This window comes from Manis pentadactyla, chromosome 10, assembly GCF_030020395.1.
Source record: "Manis pentadactyla isolate mManPen7 chromosome 10, mManPen7.hap1, whole genome shotgun sequence".
Classification (NCBI taxonomy): Eukaryota; Metazoa; Chordata; class Mammalia; order Pholidota; family Manidae; genus Manis; species Manis pentadactyla.
The window spans coordinates 64,469,559-64,495,052 of record NC_080028.1 but is presented as its reverse complement, the minus strand read 5'-3'; the positions used below and the strand labels follow the sequence as shown (position 1 = coordinate 64,495,052).

Sequence of the window (25,494 nt, the reverse complement as noted above, 5' to 3'; positions counted from 1 at the left end):
ATAAACCAAGTAAAACTCTTAGAAAAATGCCTGCCATGCAAGGAGCCAAAGAAACTTCAGTAATTTTAAGGCCAAGTTCAAAGGAAAGAAGTGTCTGGAATCAACATCTTCAACCTTACCTCTAAGAGAAGCCAAAACATCCCAGAGGCCCAAGGAAGGGAATTACCTGGACTAATTTGAAGAAAGAAAGTGCTTGGAAGGAAAATATTTCAAAAAACATTTTGAAGTAAAATATAAGGAAAAAAAACCGAGACCAAAGCTTCTTTAGACTTAAGGAGAACTTACAAATCTTTGCCTCCCCATGTCTGGAAAAGGAAAGAGATGTGGAGAGCTCTGCAAGTGTTGGGGGTCTAGTTCCATTTTTCACAGAGCTCTGGTGCAGGGGACAAAGCCCCTGACAGGTGGCAGGGGGTGGCAGCACTAAGTGGGCTCCTCAGCACAAACAGCCGTGCCTACGGTGGTACTAACGCAGCAAATACACTAAACTTCAGATGACCAGAAAGACAAGATTTAGACAGAATATGCACCCAACACTGAAGCAACACACACTCTCTTCTTTCTTTCCCCTTCAGCCATCAGCCCGTTCCATGAAACCAATAGGACTGCACATCAGCGTGGATGTGAACAGAGTGCTCTTCGACTGTATGTTCTGGCCTGAACAAGTCCCCTGGAACATTCTCATATAAATGGGCATCACATAAAAGAGACTCAATTAAGGACAGATTAAACTCCCCATATGCTCAGAAGCATAGGGGATTTCTTTTATTCAGAGTTAAAATCACATATACTTGCTAATATATTGTCTACTGTTAACATTATTAATGGCAGGTATTTGTCTATCAAATCTTTCCTATTTCTGTTTCCCTGATAACCCAGATTACATTTCATAGTTTGTCTTAATCAAATTCTGGCAGATAGCCTATCTCTTTTGCAGCTCTGTCCTTCAATGATACTGCGGGCAAAACCCTGATCCTGGATAAATGCAAGTATTTGCTTTCTCCAGACCTGCACTCATGCAGCTGAACATCACAGGAGAAAATAATGCAACCAATCATTTTAGTTTTATTATAAATTTATTATCACCAAACTCAAATAAGCCCTCAATACTGCCAGGCAGCATGTACTGACCTATTCTTCCCACTCCTCAATCTTTAAACCTGTCTACCAATAAATGTTACCTTGATTTCAGCAACTGAGGTTGTCTCACAAAAACACTGAAAGAATAGAATGCATCAAAAAAGAGCTCCCTCGTTTTCCTATTAACAAATCTCCAAATTTACTGGAAGTGCATCTCCTATCAAAGACCAGTCCTGTTACCAATGTCCCAGTTACCTCTCACTTTTCTCACATTATCAAACTCTCCTCTCCTGACTCCTTCTCCACCAGCCTTAACCTAGCACAACTGTCTCCCATTTCTAAAAATGAAACAAAACAAAAATCTCTTAGCCCTTATCCCCCTCTGCCTACCTACCCCATTTTTGATCTTCATTGATAAATTTCTTTAAATTTTATTCTACATTCACTGTCTTCACTTAGACATTTCCTATCCTCTCTTTACTCCATTCTACTGAAATCAGTAAATTTGCAAGATGCCAAAAGGAATGCTTTTCAGACTTTATTCTACTCTGCTTCTCAGTTGCATTTCATCTTGTCAATCATTTCTTATTCTTGAAATAAGCTTTTTCCTTGACATGAGGGACACTGCACCCCTGGTATTCTGACCTTCTCCAGCTGTTCCATCTTGTTCTTTTCCATTGACCCCTCCTCTTCTCTAAACCTCCAGTGTTACAGCCCTTCAGCTTGATCACGGGTCTTTAACCCAGAAACCTCAGAATCATTCTTTGGTAACTTTTCTTCCTCACCTCTCTTATCAAACTCTTCATCCAAACTACCCCTAGGTCCATTTTCTTCTACCTTCAAAAGGCATTTTGAATCCATTCATGTCTTTATATATCTACTGACTCTTTAAGCCTCTACTGTCTCTCACTTGAATATTAAAATATTTTCCGATTTTACTGATTCCTCTTTTGGTAGGTCCCAATGTATCACTACAAGTAGCCAGGTAACTGTTATAAATATGAATGGAAGCATGTCACATCAGAGTTTAAAACTGGCTAATAGCATCCCACTGTCCTCAGGACCAACCTTCTCAGCACCATCCCCTCGGGCACTGTATGGTCAGCCCCCACCTTCCTCTACAACTTCATCTCTTGCCCTCACAAACTCTGCTCATCCACACCAGTTTCTCTTTTTCCTTGAACTTGCTCAGTCCTTTGTCTCATCCCTTTTCATAAGCCCTTCCAACTTCCTGGAATGAACTTCCCCCTCCCCCAGCTCTTTTTTATCCTTCAGACCTCAATGTACATGCCTTCTCAGGAAGAATTTCCCTGATGCCCAATCTAAAGTTTCCTGACCCACCCACCCATATGTTCTCTCGTGGCATCCTATGTTTTTTCCTTCCTAGCATTTGTCACATTTAGTAAATGTATATGTATTTGCTTTTTTCTTTTTCAGTGTCAATCTAATTCTACTGAATGCCTCCTGAGATCAGAGGCCATATCCACTGTGTACAGTATGCCCTTTATACTTGGTACTTATTATGGTGTCTGACATACAGTGGGTATATAATAAGTATGTATGGAATAAATGAATAAATGACATGTCTGATGGGTGAGCAATGTGGACTTCAGATATAAAGCTAAGCAGAGCCGGTGCAGGAAGAAAAATCACAATTTTGGCTTATTAGCATCAAGCATTAAGAAAAGATTTTAACACCAAAGTTATTGCTCTTAAAGAGAAAAAAATGATCTGTAAAAATAATCACACGGAGAAACTTTGAGCAAAAGAGAAAAGGTAAATGTAAGAGACGGATTGCAAAAGGAAATGAGATGCAGTATGACAGATGGATATCACCATTTGTTTTGTGTATCATACTAACAGAAAGTCCTTCCTTCCATAGACAGAAACACAAAGGTAGATCAAAATATAGCTTTGAATGCATATGAACCTTTTATAATACAGGCTCCAAATATGTAACATAGGGGAGGTCCTTAGAGCACTCAAGCCACTAATTTCTAATGTGTTTTTTTTTGCATAACAATAATTTTGAGACTTAGATATCATAGGGAAAAAAGAATTTGTAGTAAATATGCTATGGTTCATTATTTTTATTTAATAACCATTTATACAAGTAAATGTAAAAAAAAGACAGTAAAACTTCAATTTTTAAACAGGTAAAACACATAGATAAATATGCCATAAAAAGGTGAAAAGAGTGAAATGAAAGAAAATATACAGAAAGTTTCCAACTTCATTTTTGATAAAAATCATACACTGAAATAGCGGTTAGGTAATTTTTTACTTATTAAATTAGTAAGAAATTTATTTTGAAAATAAGACCCAATGCTGTTTGCTTAGTATATTATAAAAAGAGAAATTTCAAACTTTATTTCTACCATTATATACTCAATATTTTGAAAGAAAAATTGTTAATATGCTTCTAGGTATATATATAAAGAGACGATCAAAGTATAATGAAACAATCTATAATTTGAAGATTATTACAGTGTTGTTTAGCAAAGCTTGGAAAGCAATCTAAATGTTCACAAATAAAAAGTAATATGTCATGGTGTGTATATAAGTACATATATATATATGTATATATATATATATATATATGCAATATTAAACTATATATAGTTGGCCCTGGAACAACATGGGTTTTTGAACACAAGCAACCTCTTATACATGAATTTTTTTCAATAAATATATTGAAAATATTTTTGGAGATTAGCAGAAATTTGAAAAAAAAGCATTTGTTGTCTCTAGTTTACTTTGTTGTAAGAATACAGTATATAATACATAAGATGTACAAAATATGTGTTAATAGACTATGTCATCAGTAAGGCTTCCAGTCAACAGCAAGCTATTAGTAGTTATGTCTTTGAGGAGTCAAAAATTATACAGGGATCTTTTACTGTGCAGAAGTCAGTGCCTCTAACTCCCATGTCATTCAAGGGTTAACTGTAATAGAATCATCAAGCAATCATGAAAATGTGAGTAACAAGAGAAAAAAAATCTTCCTAACTTAGCTTCAGAATATTTGTAGCTTCAGAACTTACAACACTGCCAAATATATAGTTCTAGGCTATTGCATGACTGTTCTGAAAATGAAATATAAAATAAGAGAAAAAATAAATTTAAAAAAGAAAAGAAACAAAACCACTTGCACCAGAGTTAAACTGAGAAAAATGCCTTTAGGGTGAGTTCCTTACACTTCTGAACTAGTAATCCAACCAAATGGTAGTGTCTACAAGGAATGAGAAACTGTGTGCAGACAGGTGTACCCAAGTGTATGCATATTTAAAGATCAGTATGAATTTACACACATACTAACATACGAATATATCTGCCCATCAATCACGTGTCTAATAATTTCACAGATACATTCTAAATAATGTCATCACAAGCATTGTTGTATAGTTACCAACCACATTAGCTAAAATGTATAATACATCTTGAGCCCTTAACTAACAGGTAATAGAAAACCAGTAAAAATAAATTTATGAAGCCTCACACTGAGCTGGGTTTATACATGCAGGATGACCAAACGGAGATATATGTCTTTAATAATAAAGGCTTTTTAATTAATGCTATCTAGTCATAGTGGTCAGTTAATAACATTTAACCCAAAATGATAAGGATTCAATCAGTAGCTTTAATTGACAAATTAATTGAAACTGATAAATAAAAATCATTTCTCTCTGATTGAGAAATATGAATACTTATTGCTATTTAATTTCTAAAATACTTGTTGTTTATTACATATAGTATTCTTGATTCTCAAATCCATGGAATCTTTCCATAAAATTAATATTTTTTCTCTATAACATGTTCCTTTACTTTTAGCTGCGAAGTGTGATCTCTTAAAAATTAAATGCTAATTAGGTCAATTCCAATGACTAAATACTAGCTATAACATTATCATATAGTATTGAGTGATCACAAGTTGTTAGGAAGTGTAGGAAGTGTTACCCTTTCTGCCTAGAACATTCCTAGAACTGCACAGTGAATTAAGTGAAACATGGAGAAATTTGAGCTAACACTGTCTGTGGTCATTCATTCAGATTAAGCATGATCCAGCTACCATCTGGATGAGAACATAACACTTCCTCTTCAGAAAGGAAATTAACTTGACATATTGTCTTTCTTTCTCTATTGTTTTCTGACTTCTCATTTATCTGAAAACCTACATACAAGGGAGCAAATACTCTCCCACAAATGTAAGCCTGCAGTTATCAAATAAAAATCCTGTGTACACATGTTAACATATAACTTCTCATTAGGACACTGAATGTGTGGTTGCTACTAATAATCCCTATGGCTTCAGGCCTGTCATTATCTTCAGGCTATCAGAATTTTATGAGCACAAACCAATAATAATGATATTTCCCTTTTGTGTTTTATCCACACCTCATTGCCTTACATTGATTTGCATAAGCAATTTCTGCCCTGATAATTGGAGCCAAACATCTTGTTGTAGGTTACCTTATGGAAAAGAGCAGTTAAATACTAATCAAGAGAAATCTTTCTCTATTCAACCATATTTTAGAAGATATTGAGTTACCTTCATTGGCTGAGTAACAAGGTGACTCACATTCTGATATGGATTTCAGAGTTTGAATTTATGTCAAGCTTAACAATGATCTTTCTTCATAATTTCAGTTCCCAGGTGTTGACTTATAACATCATGAAGAATTGTACTGTTAGACTCAAATCATTACAATAATATTGTTTTGTTTGAACAGGAAAAGCAATAATACCATGTACTAATTATTTTTTAATAGCTACTAAGCCAATCAATGTTATTGGAGGTTTTCATAATTGTACCTTTATTATTTTATTTGCAGAAAATCAAAGAAAGAGAAAACATGTAACTAGGAAGATTGCTATGAGTAAAAATGAAATAAGGAAGGTCAAAGTCAGGTAAAAACAAAATTATATCTAAAAAAATCATTGCCTGAATTACTTAAAAAATAAGCCTGTAATATTCATGCAGAATGAAGATTTAAATTATAAAAACAAGGCAGAAGAAGTAGATCCTAATTTACTGATCATATGTATAACCATTGCTACATGTAGGTGAAAATTAAAGTATATGCACTTAAGAACCTTAGGAAATGAAAGATGTAAGGATTGCTGAAAGATTCAGCCACTCTTACAGTATCAGGCATTGAGCATGGAGTGACCTCATACAACACCCAAAAGAACACAGTGTCACTGAAGCCAGCTGAAGAAAGTGTTTCAAAGGACTTCTGGATTAAGATGGTGAATTAACAAAATCCATCTAATTTCACTCTCTCCAAAATTTGACTGGACCTACAGTGAATATATGGAGATTAGTTCCTTATGACACCTAAATTTCTTGATTTTCTTAAGTATAGGAATGGCTTTTCTGACCTTTATACTTCTAACCCTCCCAACAGTTTTAGAAAATTTATCTACTCACTGTTAAATCCCTTTCTGCTTGATATACCTATACCTAGAATGGTTTTGTGTTTGTTACTGTGTTACGTACCAGGACTGGTACGTTTCAGGAAATAGACCATCAAAGATGGGAATATACAATCTGTTTGCCTGTCTTTACTAGACTTAAATGAGGCAGTATCACTGGACATGGGTAATAGATCCTTGTAATCCATGATTCTGAGGGTCAAAACACTGTCTGGAGTTATCTATAGATGTCTAAATTGAAGAGTAGCCTTTGGGAAAACAAATGACTGTTTCATTAGAAAATTAAGGTAGAATAGAAAACTACACAGTCTTTGAGAAAAATGGCTATTTCTGACTGGATTGGAGACATCACAAAAAAAGAAAAGTATGACCTTGTGCTTTCAACTCTCTGCTGAAGGTGCAGTCAGAGAACCAGAGATCTTCGATGACTATGCTCAAGAATCTTGTATGACTTGCAGCCTTAACATCAATATAACTGAAAAGGACTGTGGTTTGAAATTCTGAGTGGTAAAATCACACACAATTTAAGTTTCAGGGCTTTATTAGGTTTTGTGTGTGAAAATTAGGGTATTTACTGAGAAAGTGTGGGATGCTGAGGATTGAAATTGAGACCTTCAAAGTCTAAATTCCACTGAGCCTTTATGACATCAAAAGCAGCTCTTCTTGTGTTTCAGAAAGTTAGTTATTCCTTGTTTGAATCAAGAGGCACACTCATTAAGGGAGATGCTCATTCTCTTCCAGACAACCCCTAATATACCTCAATGCCTTTGGACCCATATGTACAGTTGACTCCAGTCACAAATATATACACAAATGACTCCAATTTCACAAATACAAGTAGAAATTCGGACCTTAGCAAAGATAGCATATGCACTGAAAATCACCAAAGAATTTCAAAAATAAGTCCTTATAAAATTCCATCTTAGACAACTGTAGCTTAATCACAAACATGTGAATTATCTAGAACAAAATGTGAAAGTATAACAAAATATGAAAGATAACTAAAAATCAAAGGAAATATAAGTTGCTTTTTAATACTGGCAAAAAGAAACATTATCAGCAAAAATTCTCTGTAACAAGTGCTGGTCTAGTTCAATTATAGAAACAGTACTATATACATAGAAAGCCATACAGTCTTAATACCCAGATGATTAGTACTGAAGATTCAAGAATAGCGAGTCAACTCACTTTTGCACATCTAGTTTACAAATTTTCCCAAAAAATTAAAAGAGCTGTCTCAAATTAAAGTAACAAGCCTAAATTGTCTAACTAATAAAATGCATTAAATAAATCTGAGATTCAGAGAAACTGAAAAATGAAAAATATTAGAGAGCATTTAGTCCAACTCTTGCATTTTATAAGTATAAGGTGAGAGGACAAGAAAGGTTTAGTAACTATTAGAAAGCCCACCATTAGAAACAGAAATGAGAATTTCTCCCTACTTAACTCCATTGCCTCATGCTTCCCAAAATATGCCAGCTATTATTTTAGGAAATGGATTATGTAGAGCAGTAGAAATGTAGGTTTGCAAAAATGTAAACATTCCTTTGTTTTAAGAATGTATTATTTGTGAGTGGCACACATAACCCAACAGGGGTTCTAGCATGGTTCATTTTAAGTCTCACATTCAATTAAAACATCAAAACAGAAACTGACATATTAACTGAAGGCAAGACTAACTTTTTATGAGTTTATATATTGTCTCTTTACAAAAAGGAAGTTTTGTGGCAACTTATTAAAAAACTATGTAAGACTGAACTATTTAAACATCAGACAAAATTCAAAAAAGAAGGGAATTAAGTTTAAAAGAAATATCAAGAAGACCAGTCCAAGGAGAGTTGTGACTATTCAGAATGAAATTGTTTATTAGACTTTCTAACAGCTGATCAAATGAAGTATATGGCTATTCAGAACAAAACTTTTCTCAAAAAGTCTCTAGAGTTCCTTTCTATTGAAGAATACAGGTATAAGTTGAAACTTCAAATATATTTCCAATACAAAATATAATAAATGTCAAAAATGTAGTTGAAATGACACACAGATACTTTGTAAGTTAAATATAACATGTGAACTGGTCTAGAAATTTCTCAGAAACCTACTACCTTTAGTACTATTTTCATTATATTTAATAACCAAATGTTTTGTTTATAATTTATTTTATAACTATCATGTTTTATTTATATTCTACTTTAAATTTATATATATATTATGTCTTATGTATTATATTTTATATATTTGTGGTTGTATTTGGAAAAATGTTAGCTTTGTTCCCAAAAGACCTTAAGATGGGTCATAAAGATACAAAAATTTTAAAAGAATACAAATTTCAGAAGAAACTGCCACTCTAATATTGTTCCTGTGTGGAAAATGAGGGCCAAATTCCAAGTACTAAAAAAAAGGAAAGGAAAGGAAAGAGAGAGAGCAAGAGAAAGAAAGTAAAGGAGGCAGGGAGGAAAAAAAAATTGATGAAAAACACACTCTTTGCAATTTAGGATTGCCTATATCTGTACATCTAACTGGGTCTCTGCAAATATAAGCTTCATTTGACAACATAGAAAGAGCCATGGTTAATGTAAAAACAATTAATAGATTTTCCAGCAGAGGTAAATGCTGATAGTCTGATAGTCCAGATTAGCTTTTAACCAAGACTCCCCAGAGCCTTGTGGGTAAGAAATATATTAATATCAACTCTGTGACCACTCAGCACCCGTGACATGAAGTGTCTGTTTGGGAGGTCATTTCCAAAATGTATCCCATACATCTTCATGCACAAGAAATGAAAATATATCACCTAGTTGTAGGGATCTACTGTAAACTAATCCAAACTGCTGATGATACACTAAATCAGTTTGAGTGATGAGTATAAATAAAGCTGCAAGCAAAGTACTGAAGGATACAGATCTATCTGATCAATGAGATGTCACAAGGCAAATGAAATGCGATGTTGACAAACATACATTCCCTCAGTTGAAAATTAACCAAATCAAGGCACACATTAATGCAGGCTTCAGATGTAAATTTAATATAACGGGAGTCAGAGGGTATATTCTCACTGTTTCAGATAAAACAGAACAGACTGGGTCAGTAGAAAAGGGTATATTAAAAACCGATATATCTGCATAACATAGAAAGTAAGACAGGATAAAGAAAATGCAAAACAATAATCCTTTTTAAATAATGTAACTCGAGTTACTCAATCTGCCAAGTAAATCCATACACACAGATGAGGAAAAACAGTAAAAATTTTATACAGAAAATGATTTCACATCAACTTGCAACCAGGAAATCAAATTCGATTTGTGTTGCCCTTATGAAAGCTCAGATATTTTCTGTTACTGTCATGCTACAACTTCAGTGAGGAAAAACAAAGGTGTGGGAATAAGAAGGACATTTCTCTGGACAGTTGATATTCATGGAGGATGCTCCTTGAGAAATAAAGATTTCCCAACTATGTGATCAGAATAGAGATTTTAGCACCCGGCAAATAGGTTCAATGGAATTTAGCTATTCTGAAGGTGTTCCCTAATGGAAAAAGCTGATTTCAGCCCCTGCTGGAACAAATCTGTAAAAATATTTTCTAAGGGAAATGATTCTTCAAGAAAATTTATATTTTTTCTTTGTTGTGTTAGATACATATGGCTTTGTTTTAAGATATTTAACTCTTGCTTTGTATTTTACTTTTAGTTTATTTTGGATAAAGATAGAATTATACTACTAAAATATGACCTGATCCTATATGTAGTTTATTTAAATTTCAAAATGAAAAGCTTAGTAAGAACAGATAAGATTGATTGCTCTCTCTGTCTTAGCATAATTGTATTTCAGGTGAACATCAATTTACTTTAAAGGACACTTCTAAGTAACAGAATGCATCATAAATAATTCATCAATCACAGCTGCTAGGAACATGATTTACTCCAACAGAGTCAATGGAATAAAAGTTCTATTTTTCTGTATTTGTATTTGCTTTAAAGAGTTCAAGACTCTACTCATATATTCCATATTTCATACACTAAATACAGCACTATAAAACTTATTTTTGCCTTTATTTAAAATACTGTATATTCTAATTTAAGAAGCACTTAAATATCTTTGCAACAAATAATGATTTGTTATATCAACATACAACAACATAAAATGTTCATATCTGAAAAATAGCATTAAGATTTTTTCAAATATGTAATTCCAGTAAGGTTAACATAATTTGTTTTCCCTTTACATAAACTTCTAAGTGGACAAAAATGGAAGTAGGCATTCAGAAAATTATTAATTTAGAGTAACATTAAGAATACTAAACAGATCTAAAATGCATAACAGTTTGAGTTTTATCAGTTGATGCAGTAGGTATCCTATCTACCACTTCCATTTGTCGTATCAAAAGACACTGCTTACCATACGTATCTTAAGGTTTTCCATCAAATTCAGCAATTTAACAACTTCTGAAACTGTGAAATTATCTTTAAAATAAATATATTGACAAGGAAAAATGTAAGAGAAAATGAACAGTAATTACTTACTTGCAAACCCCTCTGAAATACTGAATGGCCCATAAAATTAGCCAGCATTCTAATTAAAGCAGCACCCTATAAGAAAGAGTATTAAAAAGAAAAAAAGAAAAGAATTTCAGTCAGGTAACAAGATTCTAAAATTATCCTGTATCAATCAAAAGTAGTCTGCTTCATTCATGCTCTTTTATTCTTAGATATAGTTAAGAAACAAGAGAATCATGAATACAATAACCTGCTTACAGTTAACAACTGGATTTTCTGTTTTGTGGATCTAAAAGTTTGGTGGATGTAAAACCAACAACTTCAAAATAGAAGTCTTCTCGACAGAGGATTTCAATGCAATAATAAGCTGTAATTCAGGGGTAATAAAAATTTTATTGAGCACTGTATATGACAAAGTTAATAAAACATGGTTCTTGTACTTACAAGCTCATAATCTAGTAAGGGAGTGATACCCACGCTAATAAATACTCATATTCAAATATAGCTTTGGAGTAACTTAGCTACTTACTCCACCTTTGGCTCAACCAAAAGTTGAGCTGTGGAGGTGGAGACTAGAGTCCAAGCAGTCAGACTGCTCAAGTTCAAATACTGCTTGTGAAATTTTCTTGCCATGTTTACTCAGGAAAATTACTTAACCTTTCTGTTCCTCACTTTTCTCACTTGCGAAGTGTAGGCAATAATAGTCCTTATTTAATGTGGTTGTGTTCTGAAGCTTAAGTGAATTAACATACGTAAGACAAAATGGGTCTGAAAAACAGTAACTATGATATGAGCATTAGCTGTCAGTACTATTTCAAGCTAGTATTTTTATTTCCTATATTTTGAGGCTGGGCATAGATAGCCCTATGTCACTATAAAAGAAATAAATTATTTAGAGTAGCAGGAGCAAATACTAATTTCAGAGTCTACCTCACTTTAAGAATGATTAGGATATATTATAGACAATATCAGTGCAAAAAGGTTGATATTGAATCAAATATGAACATTCCAAGTAATGGCAGGTAAGCCTAAAAGATCACAATTTTTTATTTAAAATATAAATAAGCCTTCAAGAACATATTTTCATCTACACCAATTTGTTTTTCATATGGAGCAATGGATTATAAGCAGCAAAAGTTTATATATGAATGATAGGCTGGTTTGGGGGGGCAGAAATCCCTTTATGACTACATGTCCACTTCATACTCATTACAAACTCACACCCTCCAATAACTCATTTCTTAGCAGTTATCTGTTTTTTATAAGAGAACCATAAGAACTGCATATAGACATCCTCTCTGGGACTTGACTGCAGCAGCCAGTCAAGAGACACAAAAATGAATTTCCATTGTTTGTTACTAGAATTGTTTCCTATAATTCTGAAATTTTAATGTCATAAAATACTCAGGCTACATGACTCACCATTAAAGAAATATTTTTAAATTTTCAGTCATCACTAAAAATTGCTCCCCAAATTGGTATTTTATGCACAACTCAACAAGGGAAAAGCTGGAGAAGATGTAGGGTCTTTATACCTCTTTTGATATATTTTCTTCCCACACCTACTCTTTGCTCATTCTTTTGCTTCTTCCTCTTTATCTTCTGCACACTGTGTAAGTCCATAAAAACATAAGCATTTATGATTCAACCTGGGGATCAGGTTAGAATTCCCTTTAGAACTTAGCAGCTCTGCCCCTTCAATTTCCTTGACAAGCTTTCCTTCTATACATTTCCCAGTCAAATCTACCCTCCCTGAGGGTAGAAACTGTCAGTTCTGCAGCACAACTAACCCTTGCCACCTGGTGAGTAGACTCCGGATCTCTAGCAGTCAACTTTTCTTCAGAACTGAAAAGCCATCTTCAGATGATTTAAGTGCTTCTCTCCAGGTAACGATGACTTGGTCTCTTGTCAGGCTATAAAAACTATCAATTTAGCATAGTCTAATGGCAAAAGATTCTTTCTAATCATAAACAATGTACCCTTTTTTTTTGTCTGGGTTGAATTGGAGCAGAGGGCTAACAGGAAGTAAAACCTAGAAACAAAATCAATATTTAAAAATTATATAATCACTGAACTCCCTATCATTGTATAATTTAACGAACTTTTAGAAAATATGTCTGTGTTGCCCACTTGAATATTTTAAATTCCTTAGAGTAGCATGTATTCTTCTATATTTAGCCTTTTCTTTCCAAAGCTAAATTTCAAAAATCCCTATTTCATAAAACTTGGTAGGCAGATGGACTCTTCAACTGTCATCATTCAGCCAACATTTATATAAGCACCTGCAATGTATTCATTGTAAAAAAGATCACCCCTCTTAATGCAGGCATTACTCACTACAAACCTTTCAAAAAGAAAACACTGAATCTCCTTTCATCATGTTTTTAAAATATCTTAATATTTTAAATGTTAAATATATTTTAAACTCTGTTTATTATTACATTATTTATAATTTACAAATGTTATTTACAATAATGTATCTTATACTTACTTGAGATTCAAAATTCCAGTCCTAATCAAAGACACTGGACTGTAGGTAGCCTAAGTAGATTTGTGGGAAATAAATACACTATTTCTGCAATGTTTTTATAATTTTGAGACTTGCTCAGGAAAACCCTTCATTGTATTTGCTATCCTAAGTTCCAGGGAGACATTAAGATGGAAACTACTTTTTTTAGGTTTCATACAGAATCTTCATAATCTTTTTTTTAGGTTTCATAAAGAATACAAAAGCATTCTTATAAACCCATTCCTTATTTAGTAATTTTTCTATTTGGAGTATCTTTTTTCACATAAGTTCCCAGGTAAAATTTCTTCTACATTATAACCATTTGCAGGCATGTCAGACTCAAAGACAGTTAACTTCTCCAGAGCAAGGACTCCAGAGCAGGGTACTAATTCCTCAGGACTTAGTACCCTGATCCCTGTGCCTGGCTCAGAGGAGGTGTTCCCTTAACATAATAACTGGATTTTGAGAGAGAAAGAAATTAGTTACGTGCATGGGAATGACTTTGTACTCTTGAAGACCACTCAGCCAGGATATATAGTTTACTACTTTATCAGGGCACTTTAGTGATAAGGAATCACTTTTAAAGAGAGAGAGAGAGATCTTCTCAACTAATTCATTCCTATAACATATGCTTCTTTAGTAGGGTGATGTGCTCAGTATCCCATAGAATATAAGTAGGAATGCCACAAGTCTCTGCCCTCAAGGACCTCAAAACCTCCAGGTGAGATTAAATACAACAAAGCATAAGGTGAATGACAAAAGAAATAGAATATTCTCCTGTGTTTCAGAAGAGAGAGAGAGATTATATCTGCAGGGGTGAAGGATGAAGAGGATCTAAAGATGTGGCACTATGTTGGACCTTGAAGGATGGATGGGACTCCTTAAGCAAAGGTAAACATAAAGTATGGTACAGCAGGAATGGCCTTTGCATGGTCATGCAGGTGTGAAAGTAAAAAACACCAGTAGGAAAGGTAATACCTAAGGACAGAGGGCACATAACCAGGCAGTAGAAGATTTGATGGAATATAAGACTGAGGCGGTTGTTAGAGAAGATTGAACCCCAGAGTCTGAGCTTTGTTAGAGGACGAAGAAGGATTTTGGAAAGGTGGTTTAAAAAGTCAACATTTATCTATGATTCTCCAAGAATGAAGTAAAATAAATGGAAGCAAGTGGTAGCAATGAGGAGAAAAATCAGAAGTCAATTTAAGGAATAGAACGAAGATCACTTTACATCTTAAAGCCTTAGTGATTAAAAGATGATGTTAGCAGATATATAGAATTTAAAGGAAAGCGTTAGATGAATATAGTAACATCTGTCTGAAACATGGAATTCGAGGAACATGTAGGAACCTGAGGAAAAGAAGGCAAGTGTGACTACATGGATGAGATTCAATGGAATATTATGATTGAAGACATAAATTAGGATTTGTAGAGGGTGAGATTGCCGAGAGAAAGGGGCTGAGGTTTTAGTGAAGGAGATAGAAAACAGAATCTTAGTATCTCTCTACAGATTCTGCACGACCTGCACTTGAATACCACGATAAGCAGTTAATCAGTATTTGTTGAGGAAACCAGTGAAGAAATGAAATTAAAAGCAAAGGATGACACATTATAATAAAAAATCGAAAGGGAAGTAGGCATAAATAGTGTCATGTAAGACATGTTTTAAGAAAAAATTCTTCAGAGTTCAAGAAAAAAACAGCTAAGAGAAGGCTAGTAGGTCATGTTAAAGAGAGAGCTATTTAAAATAGACTTGGTGTAAAAGCCAGATTGAAAACCAGTATGAAAATTAGGAAGGAAAGAGAAAGAAATGCACATTCACATGAGCTTTATTTGTGGTTTTCTTTTTAGGAATATTAGAGAAAATTTTATGCCAAGAAAAAAAAATGATCTAGTGGAGATACAGACAGGAACCATAGTAGATTGAGAAATGGTTGTTGGATTAAAGTTCTAGTACAGCTAGATAACAAGAGAATAAAGATCTGTCTTAGAAAAGAATAAGGATAATTTCCTGTGAGACAGAACTAAGGCAGAAAAGGGAAGTAAAGAAAAATAAGAGATTTTGAACTATGAACATGACAATGTTGAGAAATAAACTGTAAGCTTCATCAAGGTGGAAACTTGGTATTGACTCATCACTACAGACTTCTGCAAAAGAAAAAAAAAGAAGTTCCTCAACATGGATGGAGCTAGAGGGTATTATGCTCAGTGAAATAAGCCAGGTGGAGAGAGACAAGTACCAAATGACTTCACTCATTTGTGAAGTATAACAACAGAGCAAAACTGAAGGAACGAAACAGCAGCAGACTCAGAGACTCCAAGAAGAGAGTAGCAGTTACCAAAGGGGAGGGGTTGGGGAGTGTGGCTGGGGAGGGAGGGAGAAGGGCACTAAGAGGCACTATAATTAACAATCATAATATAGGTAGGTTACGGGGAAGGTAAAAGACAAGTAATGACTCTATAGCATCTTACTACACTGATGGAGAGTGACTGCCATGGGGGGTGGCGGGGGCGGGGTGAGGACTTGAAAATATGGCTGAATGTTGAAACCACAATGTTGTTCATGTGAAAACTTCATAAGATTGTATATCAATGATACTTGAAATAAAAACATAAACCAGTTCCTGACACATGGAAGATTAATAAATACTGAATGATTGATGGCCTGACATTTAATAAGGTAGAAATGTGGTCCCAACATTATGTGAATTGGACAGAATGGAGCTAGGTTTGAAGTAACTCCCATAAGAAGGTAATAGGGAGTCAAAAAATATGGAAATATTTAAATTAAATAAATCCTAGTTGAAATTATAATAATGTACTTGTCATTTATTAAACAACTACTATATGCCATATTTATAATATTGTAAAGAAAATATGACTATCTGCCAGATCATAAAATTGAGTCTTGAAAAGTTGTATAACTTGCCCAAATTAACATAGGCACTAAGTAATGGAGCCAGGATTAGAAATCCACTTACATCCAACCCAAAATCAGTAATCTTAACCGATTCGTATTACTTTCGTGTAATCCCAAATCAAAATAGTTACATTATCCTTTCCAGAAACACTGGGCACAACAAGAACTTAGAAAAGTAAATTCTCAGAGTTACTCACAGCTTTAAATCACTAAATGTTCTCAGAAGATGATGTTGATGGGAAACCTAATTCAATGAGACGAAGTTCAATGAGAAACGGCTGACCAGTACACCCAGGATTAGGGATGGGATGGAAGACATAAATTGGCTAGAATAACAGAACATGCTGGTGGACTAGGAAACATAAAGCCCGTGAAGAACAAAGGCTAGCAAAGTAGAAAATAGTGGTATTTTTATCAGATGCTGTATATGACTATGGCAGCTGTGAAAATACACTGCTTAGATTTCTCACTGTGGCCACTCTGCCTTTGCCACCGTGAAGGTTCCACTTTCCCACTTTCCTCAGTTGGCTCTCAGCCAACGACTGAGCACAACAGTGAAGCTAAATGTGGGTAAAATTACATTTCCAGGATCTCTCACCTGGCCTTAATGCATCTCTGTATCAATAGGTGTTTCCAAGGGGTGAAGAGAAGTAGTCCATCTTCATATCAATAGGTAATTACAAGGGAGAGCAGGGGCATATCCAGACCAGAGAGGTGGGGTGGGACCCCTTCTTCTGCAGCGGGGTTGCAAGAGGCACGGGAGGGCAGAAGTGGACGACTACTTTTAAGCAATAAACGGGTTTCTCCCACTTTATTTCTCCCTTTGATTTCGGTTTCAATGGTATTTTGCCTTGAGATTCCACCCCCACCACAAGTTACACTAAGATGGGCCCATTGCAGATACAAAGGGGACCCCTCTAATGGTAAACTCGATCTCCAGGACTCCCCATTAGCCTGGAGGAGTGATTTGTGCAACTGGGCTACAGTCTGGAACTCTTCTAACCCAATGCTTCCTCCTTCCATCTCTCTCGCAAGGCTGTCTCCCTACCTTCTCTTTCACTTTTCTCAAATAAATATCTTGTACACCATAGTGTCTTTTTTCTTAGAAGATTGAACCCATTAGGGCAACTTTAAATGCTGAAGTCCAAATAAGCATAAATGGTTGGATAATTTTTTTTCTTTGTTTTTAACAATAGTATGCCAGCTATACTTAGGATCTGAGCAAGAAAAAGAAATAAAATATCAAATCTCCAATATTGTTCACCTACAAATTGATTAACAAAAGAAAGGCTGATAGAGAAAGTAGAAGAGAAAAAAAGAATATCAAGGAAAAGAAAGTTAATTCAACAAAACAAAACATAATCGTTGCCCCAACACCCACACTTGGCAACTTGAAGTCTTCTTTGCTTTACTACTTCTAGAGGCCAAGCCTCTATCATTGCATGGCTGAATTATTTCAGCCTCCCAGTGGCAGCCCCAGGTCCACTCTCACTCTCGTTAAGTCCATTCTGTGGGCCACATCAGACTAATTTTAATGATTACTTCTGAAGAAGTATAATGTCTGCTAAAAGTCCTAACTCTGCTATTTACTAGATATAAGAGTTTAGGCATTGTTAGATGACCTCGTTAAGTATCTAGAGAATAACACAGTAACAACAGTGATAGTACTAATAATGGTGGTGATGATAATAATATTAATAATACTGCAAGATTTTTCTGAGGATTCATTTAAATCATTCAAATAAAGCATCTGGAACAGTGTTTGGTATATAATACACTTGAAAAATGTATGTAGTTATTGCCATTGTCTTTATAATTATCATTTTTATGTTAATTCTCTGCCCCCCCAAACTCTTCACTTTTTAAAATAATTCCCTATAGTAGTAAGTCATACACAATGGAACTCACCACTACCTACCAACGCTTTCCCCATATGACCAAATAATCAACATCTGCTCTAGTTAAGCTGATCTCATTATCCCTTGAGTGTACTTTAAACCCTCATGTTTTAATCATGCTACTTACTTCAATGACAGTGATATTCCTTTTCAACTTATATTCTAAGCCCTATACATTATTTAAATGCAGAGGGAAAGTCCAGACTACAATATGAAACTTCCCACAAATGTGTTAGCTCTCAATATTTTCTCCCCTTACACTCATAAGTCCTTTAAGTCTAAACTACGGAATTCATCAAATTATTTTACAGCACTCACTAGTTGTTTCATATGACAGTTTCTTCTTTCCACAACTAGACATAAGCCATATCATTCACCTTAATTAATGGCACACCTGTTAGTAGGTCAATGCCATAACTTTTCCATTGCCCGTGAAAGATGGTGCTTGCTAAGAGAAGTACCCACCAACCACTTGTTTGTTTCAAATGATCAGTCCATGAGCTCATAGCCAATGTAAGGGCACGCAGTTCTCCCTGCTACAAATTTCATCATCTCTCTTACACTGGGGTCTTTTGATTTTTATTATTTTCAGACAATGGTATCCAAATAGGGTAATCTATTTTTAAGTCAGTAGGAAGCCAAAAATGAAAACCACAGATCCAAAGGAAACATGGAGCTTTCAACAGAATCAGAAATAATACTTCCATTAAATCATTCAATTGAAGACATTTGAAATACAATAATAGTGTAATTCAATTGATGTCATGAAAGGATAAAACAGAGGAGAAGAAATTAACAAAGTAGAAAATAAATGGTTGAGAAAATGTAAAACAAAACACATCAGATCTATTAAAAGACAAAATAGGAAAGTTCTGGAAAAAAACTGATCAAGGGTCAAAAAAGAAAAATACACCAAATGGACAATATATATACTTCTGGGATGAATTCCACTTACATATTATATATAATAAATGCACTGTAATATATATCTGTGTGTGTGTGTATATATATATATATATATATATATACACACACACATATATACACACACACACACATGTTATATAACACAATAAATAATATAATGTGCATATATGTTGCATTCTAAACAGATGAAGATACTTTAAAGTAGAGTTTAAATGAATCAAAATAGTTTATCCCAGAAATCCAATAATGGTTTAATAACAATAATTTTTTGAATATAATTCATCACACTAATGGATCAAAAGGGATAAACTATTTAATAATCTCAGCATAGGCAGAAAAATAATTTGCTATGACTTAACATTCATTCAAAATAATATACCTTAGTAAACTAGGAAGAGAAGGGAATTCATTAATGTTTTAAAGGACATCTTCCCAAAATTACCGAATGATGAAACATTATATGTGTTCTCCTTTAAGAGAGCAATAGGACAAGAATGCCCTCTATTAATTCCTACATTCAAAACACAATAAGAAAAGAACAAACAACAGACAAGCAAAGATAGAATACAAAGAGAGAACAAGCAAAAGACAGAAATGAAGCAACAAATTAACACTATTCAGAAACTACGTGAAAATCCTCACAGAAATCCAGGATGATCTATAGAACTAATCTGTGAAATCAGTAAGTGTAGCAAGTTGCCTGACACATATCTGTACAAAAAAAAAATCATGAGTTGATACATATAAGCAAAGATGAACTTAAAGAATTAATATATTTGAAAATTCCTATTTTCAAGAGCAAAAATACAAATATAACAGAACCAAAAATACAGGGAAAAATTAAAAGCTATTCAAGTGTTCATAGACAAAATTACATAACTTGAGAAGGAACTAAAAATGAAGAACTGTATTTCTTATAAAGCTAGAAAGAGCTGTTATTTTTTAAATGTCACATATCCCCAGACTAATCTATAAAATTTTCAAATATTTTTTCCAGAAACTCTTTATCTGAAAAATTACATGGATTGGCAAATACTGAACAATAGCAATTTTGAAAGAGAACAAGACAGGGAGAATTATCACACATTATAATCAAACCTAAAAAGCTACAGTGGTCAGGCCTAAGATAGAAATGTTGAAGCAGGGGTACATTTATAGAACAGACACGAGAATAAAGGCCTGAAAACATGCCAGTGCTGATATTGGTTGAGAGCCTCCAGAGGTGGTATTACAAAGGAGTGGGGCCAGGGTAGGGGACTCAATAAACAGCAGGGAAAGTATCGATTATCTAAACAAAAATGAGATTACATTTACATTACAGCACAAAAAAGGAAACAGAAAATGTCCAAATGGATTAAAGAATTTACTATAAAATGCAAAACTATTAAAATATTAGGAAAAAATGTCAAAGCATATCCTTGAGAACATGGAGTAAAGATACTTAAAACAGAAAACATGAGGAAAAAGAAGAGGAAATGGACAAATAGACTACATCTGAGTTAAAAACATCTGCATGATAAAAGACAACATAAACTAAAAGATAAACTGCAGTCTTATTAGCAACCCAAGTTGAGTTTCCAGGATCAGAAACAAAAACCAAAAGACCTTCCATTAATCAGTGATTAAAAAATAAGCAAACAAATTTAAAAACAAAGACCCCATTGGAAAATGAGCACTGGATATACACAGAAAATTCAAAACATAAGAAATGCAAAGGGCAATAAATACACAAAAGAGACTTAATCTCACTAATAAACAAAGAAATACAAATTAAAACAGTAAGATAGCATTTCTCACAGCTATTAGCTAGGCAAAATAATTGGGAGTTTAATAATACCAATTATAGGTACGTATGTGAGGAAACAGGATCTCTCAAACATTCTAGCAGGAGTGTGTGTATAGGTACAGACACTTTAGGAGGAAAATGGCACACTAAGGTCAATAAGATTTACTTATTTGTGCTTCCTTTGTCAGAAGGACACTGCTAAAGAAACTGAAAATGCTGCAGAGAACAAACCAAATAAAGTTTTCATGGAGTTTACATTCTAGGCAGAAGAGACAGTTAATAAACAAAAAACAGCTTAATGCAATCAGGCCAAGTACTGATTATTGTTATGAAGAAAAATGAAGCAGGGTAAGGGGATTAAGAGTGCTTGGGAGATAGCTCTCAAATTGTATATAAGATAATTAGGAAAGATTTCTTTCATAAATTGACACTTGAGCAGAGACATGAATCAAATGAAGAAGCAAGCTGTGTTGACAATGGGGGAAGAACATTCCCAGCACAGAGAACAAATCTAGCTGAATTTTGAAATATAGAATTTAGGAGAAAGACTAGGGCTAGAAACCTAGAAGCCCCAGGCTCCCACAAGAAGCAAGTATAGATTTTAAAATTTTTATTATTTTATATTATATATATTTTATAGTATACATAAATATACAATTATTATTTTTATATTTTTAAAATAGTGTATATGATTAAATATATAAATATAAGATGAAATCAAATGATACATAATAAATGTTAAATACAGAATTATATATATTATATATAAATAGGCAACTTACATACATATAAATTAGAAATTTATAATTATAAATACAATACATATTCTGAAAAATAGGTCCTGAGGTGTTCAGAAGTTGAGAAAAATAACTGAGTTCATCAAAACAGATGAGGGGGAATGACCAGTGAGTTGGTTATTACACACATACACACACACACACACACACACACACACGCACACACGCACACACACACAATGTGGCATCTAGGAAATGTAGGAAACCAAATGCAGAAGAGTTTCAATGGGAGAATGATCACCACTACAAAATGTGCTTGAGAAAGTGAGTCAGCTAAGATGAAAACTAATTGGATTTTGCAACATGGAGTTAATTTTTGACCTGCTAAGAAAGATATGGTCAAGCAGCATGCAAGGAAATATAATTCAAGCAGTTTTAAAAGAGCAGGGAAAAAGGAATTGGGGTTTGCATTTAAATAATGCAAAGACATAAAGAAATGGTCTGCAGGGATGTAAGTCAAGGGATTTTTATCAGGAATAAAAAAATAACATTTTATGCAGATAGGAGAAATTGAGCAGAGAAGGAAAAGTTGATGATTCAGGAGACAGACATGTCTGCATAAGCAATCTCCTCAAGTAGGCAGGAGAGGGTGCATCCTGCACACTGTGGAGGTACTGGCCTAGATGGAAGCACGATGGCCCAGGGTAACACAGAGCAAGGGAAGCAGAGTACTTAGGAATCAACAGGCAAGGTGTATAGGTTTGGAGGTGAGAGAGCATTGATTTATTTTTGCTCCTAATCTCAGTGAAATAAATGTGGAGTCATCAGGTGAGAGTGAAGAGGGATAAAAGCGTGTGAACACCAAGAAAAAAGAAAGAAGTATTAGCTGTCTAGTAAAAGGGTAAATTCAACTGAGAAATGTAGATGCATGCACCCAGCAATTATCCAGTAATTCTCTAACAGGTATATACACAGTGAGAAACACTTGCACATGACCTCTAGGACACATGTAGAAAGATGTCATTTATAACATTGTCTCTCATTTATAATTTCAATAGTTTCCAATGACCAAAAACTGTAATAAACTTGGATCCATGAATGGGGGGATAGATTTTATAAATGTGCTTTATTCATACTGCACAGCAGTGAAGATAAATAGCATAGATATCTAAGTATGAAAATATGCATGAGATAAAAGTTGTATCTGTTTAATGCTTATCTCTGGGAAGAAAGGAAAGGACATAATAATGATAATAATGAAAAATATTTGTTGAATTTGGGTCTTGAGTACCTGCATACCTGATAGGATTCTATGAATGTTTGAAAAATTTCTTGGGATTTGTATTTAAAAATAGAGGCCTTTGGAAAATTGTTACCTTAAAACACCTTAGAATTAATCTTACTTGGTTCAGCCTCCCTTGTTTTATATACATTTTATATTCCTCTTGTCTTGATCTCAGTGGTGGAAAATCCCTTCCCCATGCTCTATCTGTAGAGCTTTGTAGGAGTGCTATATGGTGCTACCACATTTTTTTTTAATGAACTTATCTGATAGAGTAAAAATGAAACAAGCTGAATTAAGTTAGCCAGATATTTAGAGTAACTCTTTAAACAATTAAGATCTTGAATAAGATTATTTTTAAAATAAAATTCTTAATGAACATAATGCAATTCTCACTAAAATGCAAAGGTATTAGTAAAGCAAAGGTTTTATAATAAGTGATAAAAATATATGTAATTGTTATTTCTGAACCAAATGGAAATCTGGAATGTCCCAAACCAATAATAGTGTTGAATGAGTAATAATTTGTTTGTTTTAAGAATTCAAGAAACATTAATGGTTTGTAAAAATCTAAATATTCTTTAACCCCAAATTCATTTTAGAACTTGAGAAAAGGCTGCAAGATAATTTCACAAAGATGTCAATAACATTTGTGATTTTCATGATACTACAAGTGGTATCCTTGTCACTTATTGCAGAATAATTGTTTCTTGTCAGAGTTAAACTATCATAGCTGGAAATGCATATGAAATCTAGCTTATTAAGAAAAAGTGCAGTATGAATTAATGTTAGTGAATAAGGCAAATCATGATGCTACATAAATAAGACTTTTAAAAGACATTTGCATAATATTGTGCTAGCAAATGTCTAACAAATTGCTAACAAATTAAATACTCAGAAGAATTATTACAAATTTGGTCTTAGGTACATTTTGAATAGAAAATACTTCCCCAGTTTCTGTCTAATATAAAAGATGACATGGTGCTTCTTAAAGAGGCATTGATAGATTTCACTGAATGAGAACAACAGAAGTAAATATGGTTTATTATGCAAACAACAATATATGTTGGTGTAATGAAATTTTAGTGTCAGTTGCATATTTTTTCTGAAAACTAGAGTATAGCATTAACCTTGAATATATTATTAAGGTGCATATTTTCTGAATAATCTAAACACTCATTTTTTCACCTAAAAATCAAAATTCCAACTATTCAAATATTTGAAAGTTGCCTGTAAACTAGTTTATAAGAACAACATTTAGTTACATGATTAAATTCATTCTTTTTTCCAATTTTTCTTTCTAAATTTTATGTCTATTATGTATATATTGATATATAAATATATATGTATATATAATATTGAGGTATATAAAATATAGACAGCATATGTCTGTTTCTTCATATTTTTTATTTGACTTATTGAAAGAAATAAGAAAAAAGTGAATGGCATGTGACTCTTATAAGAATATGATTCCATTCAATCTATCATTCCTTTTACTCGCCCTCACAGAGTCTGGACTATATTGTCTTTTAAGAAACGGTGTGAGGAACTGTCTATCTGATCTCCCTGCACTTTCCATTACCTTTGCTTTTGAATAAGTTCTTCATGCCTGAAGTGGCCCAATTGCCCCAAATCAAGTATTGACTCTCATATGGCTTGTCTTTACTTAACTCTAATATCACTTTTTTCAAGGAAACCTTTCCTAATTCAAGCCAGAATTAAAATTGTTCTTATAACTCTCCTATAGCACTTGACTTTTATATCTATTTTTATATCTAAGAGCATAGTATGTCTTATTTTGAAAATTTATATGTGACAAATATTTGTCATACCAGTAGGTGTCAGGAGGGGAAGGGCCAAGTTCTGCAAAAACCAGCATTTTGCTGCATGACCAGGCATTCAATACATGTCTGCTAAATGAGGTAACCATGTGAATGAGTTAATGAGTGAAATATTAGCCGGAAATGGTAGAGAAAAACAAAACAGTAAATAAGTATGATTTGGGACAAAGACTAACCCTTAGTAAATATTTCTCTGTTTTCTAGAAAACCACCCAGGTGGGGATGTCAGGAAGAAAATGATTGTCTAACATTAGGTACAGATACTATCACTCATCTACATTAACTCACCTCTTTTGGGATTTCCAGATTCATAATTCCCTCTTACAGGTTTCCCCAATATTCTCAAAATTTCTTGACACTTTAAAAAAAATAGCCTCATCCATTCAACCATTGAATTATAATCCTTAGTTATAAAAGATCCTTTTGATATTTATATTAAAGTCATAAAGAGACATGCCTCCAAAACTCAGATATCCATATGCAAACAACTTCCTGATTCGTTCAAACTGAAGCATTCTTAAGTGCAGTCCTACTGAAAGTAACACTTGGAGAAGGAAGGACCTCGGGAGAGGACAGTTTTGTGCAATCTTT

The 25,494-nt window shown here is 33.7% G+C and overlaps 1 protein-coding gene across 1 annotated transcript in view; it reads right to left on the bottom strand.

Annotated features, from left to right (window-relative positions):
* The window catches only part of TRHDE (thyrotropin releasing hormone degrading enzyme), a 395,556-nt gene that overhangs the window by 106,011 nt on the left and 264,051 nt on the right, over window positions 1-25,494 (bottom strand). Inside the window, exon 7 of the mRNA XM_036930808.2 lies at window positions 11,031-11,096. Within this exon, the coding sequence (XP_036786703.1) occupies window positions 11,031-11,096 (66 nt within the window). The remainder of the gene's footprint in view (window positions 1-11,030; window positions 11,097-25,494) is intronic.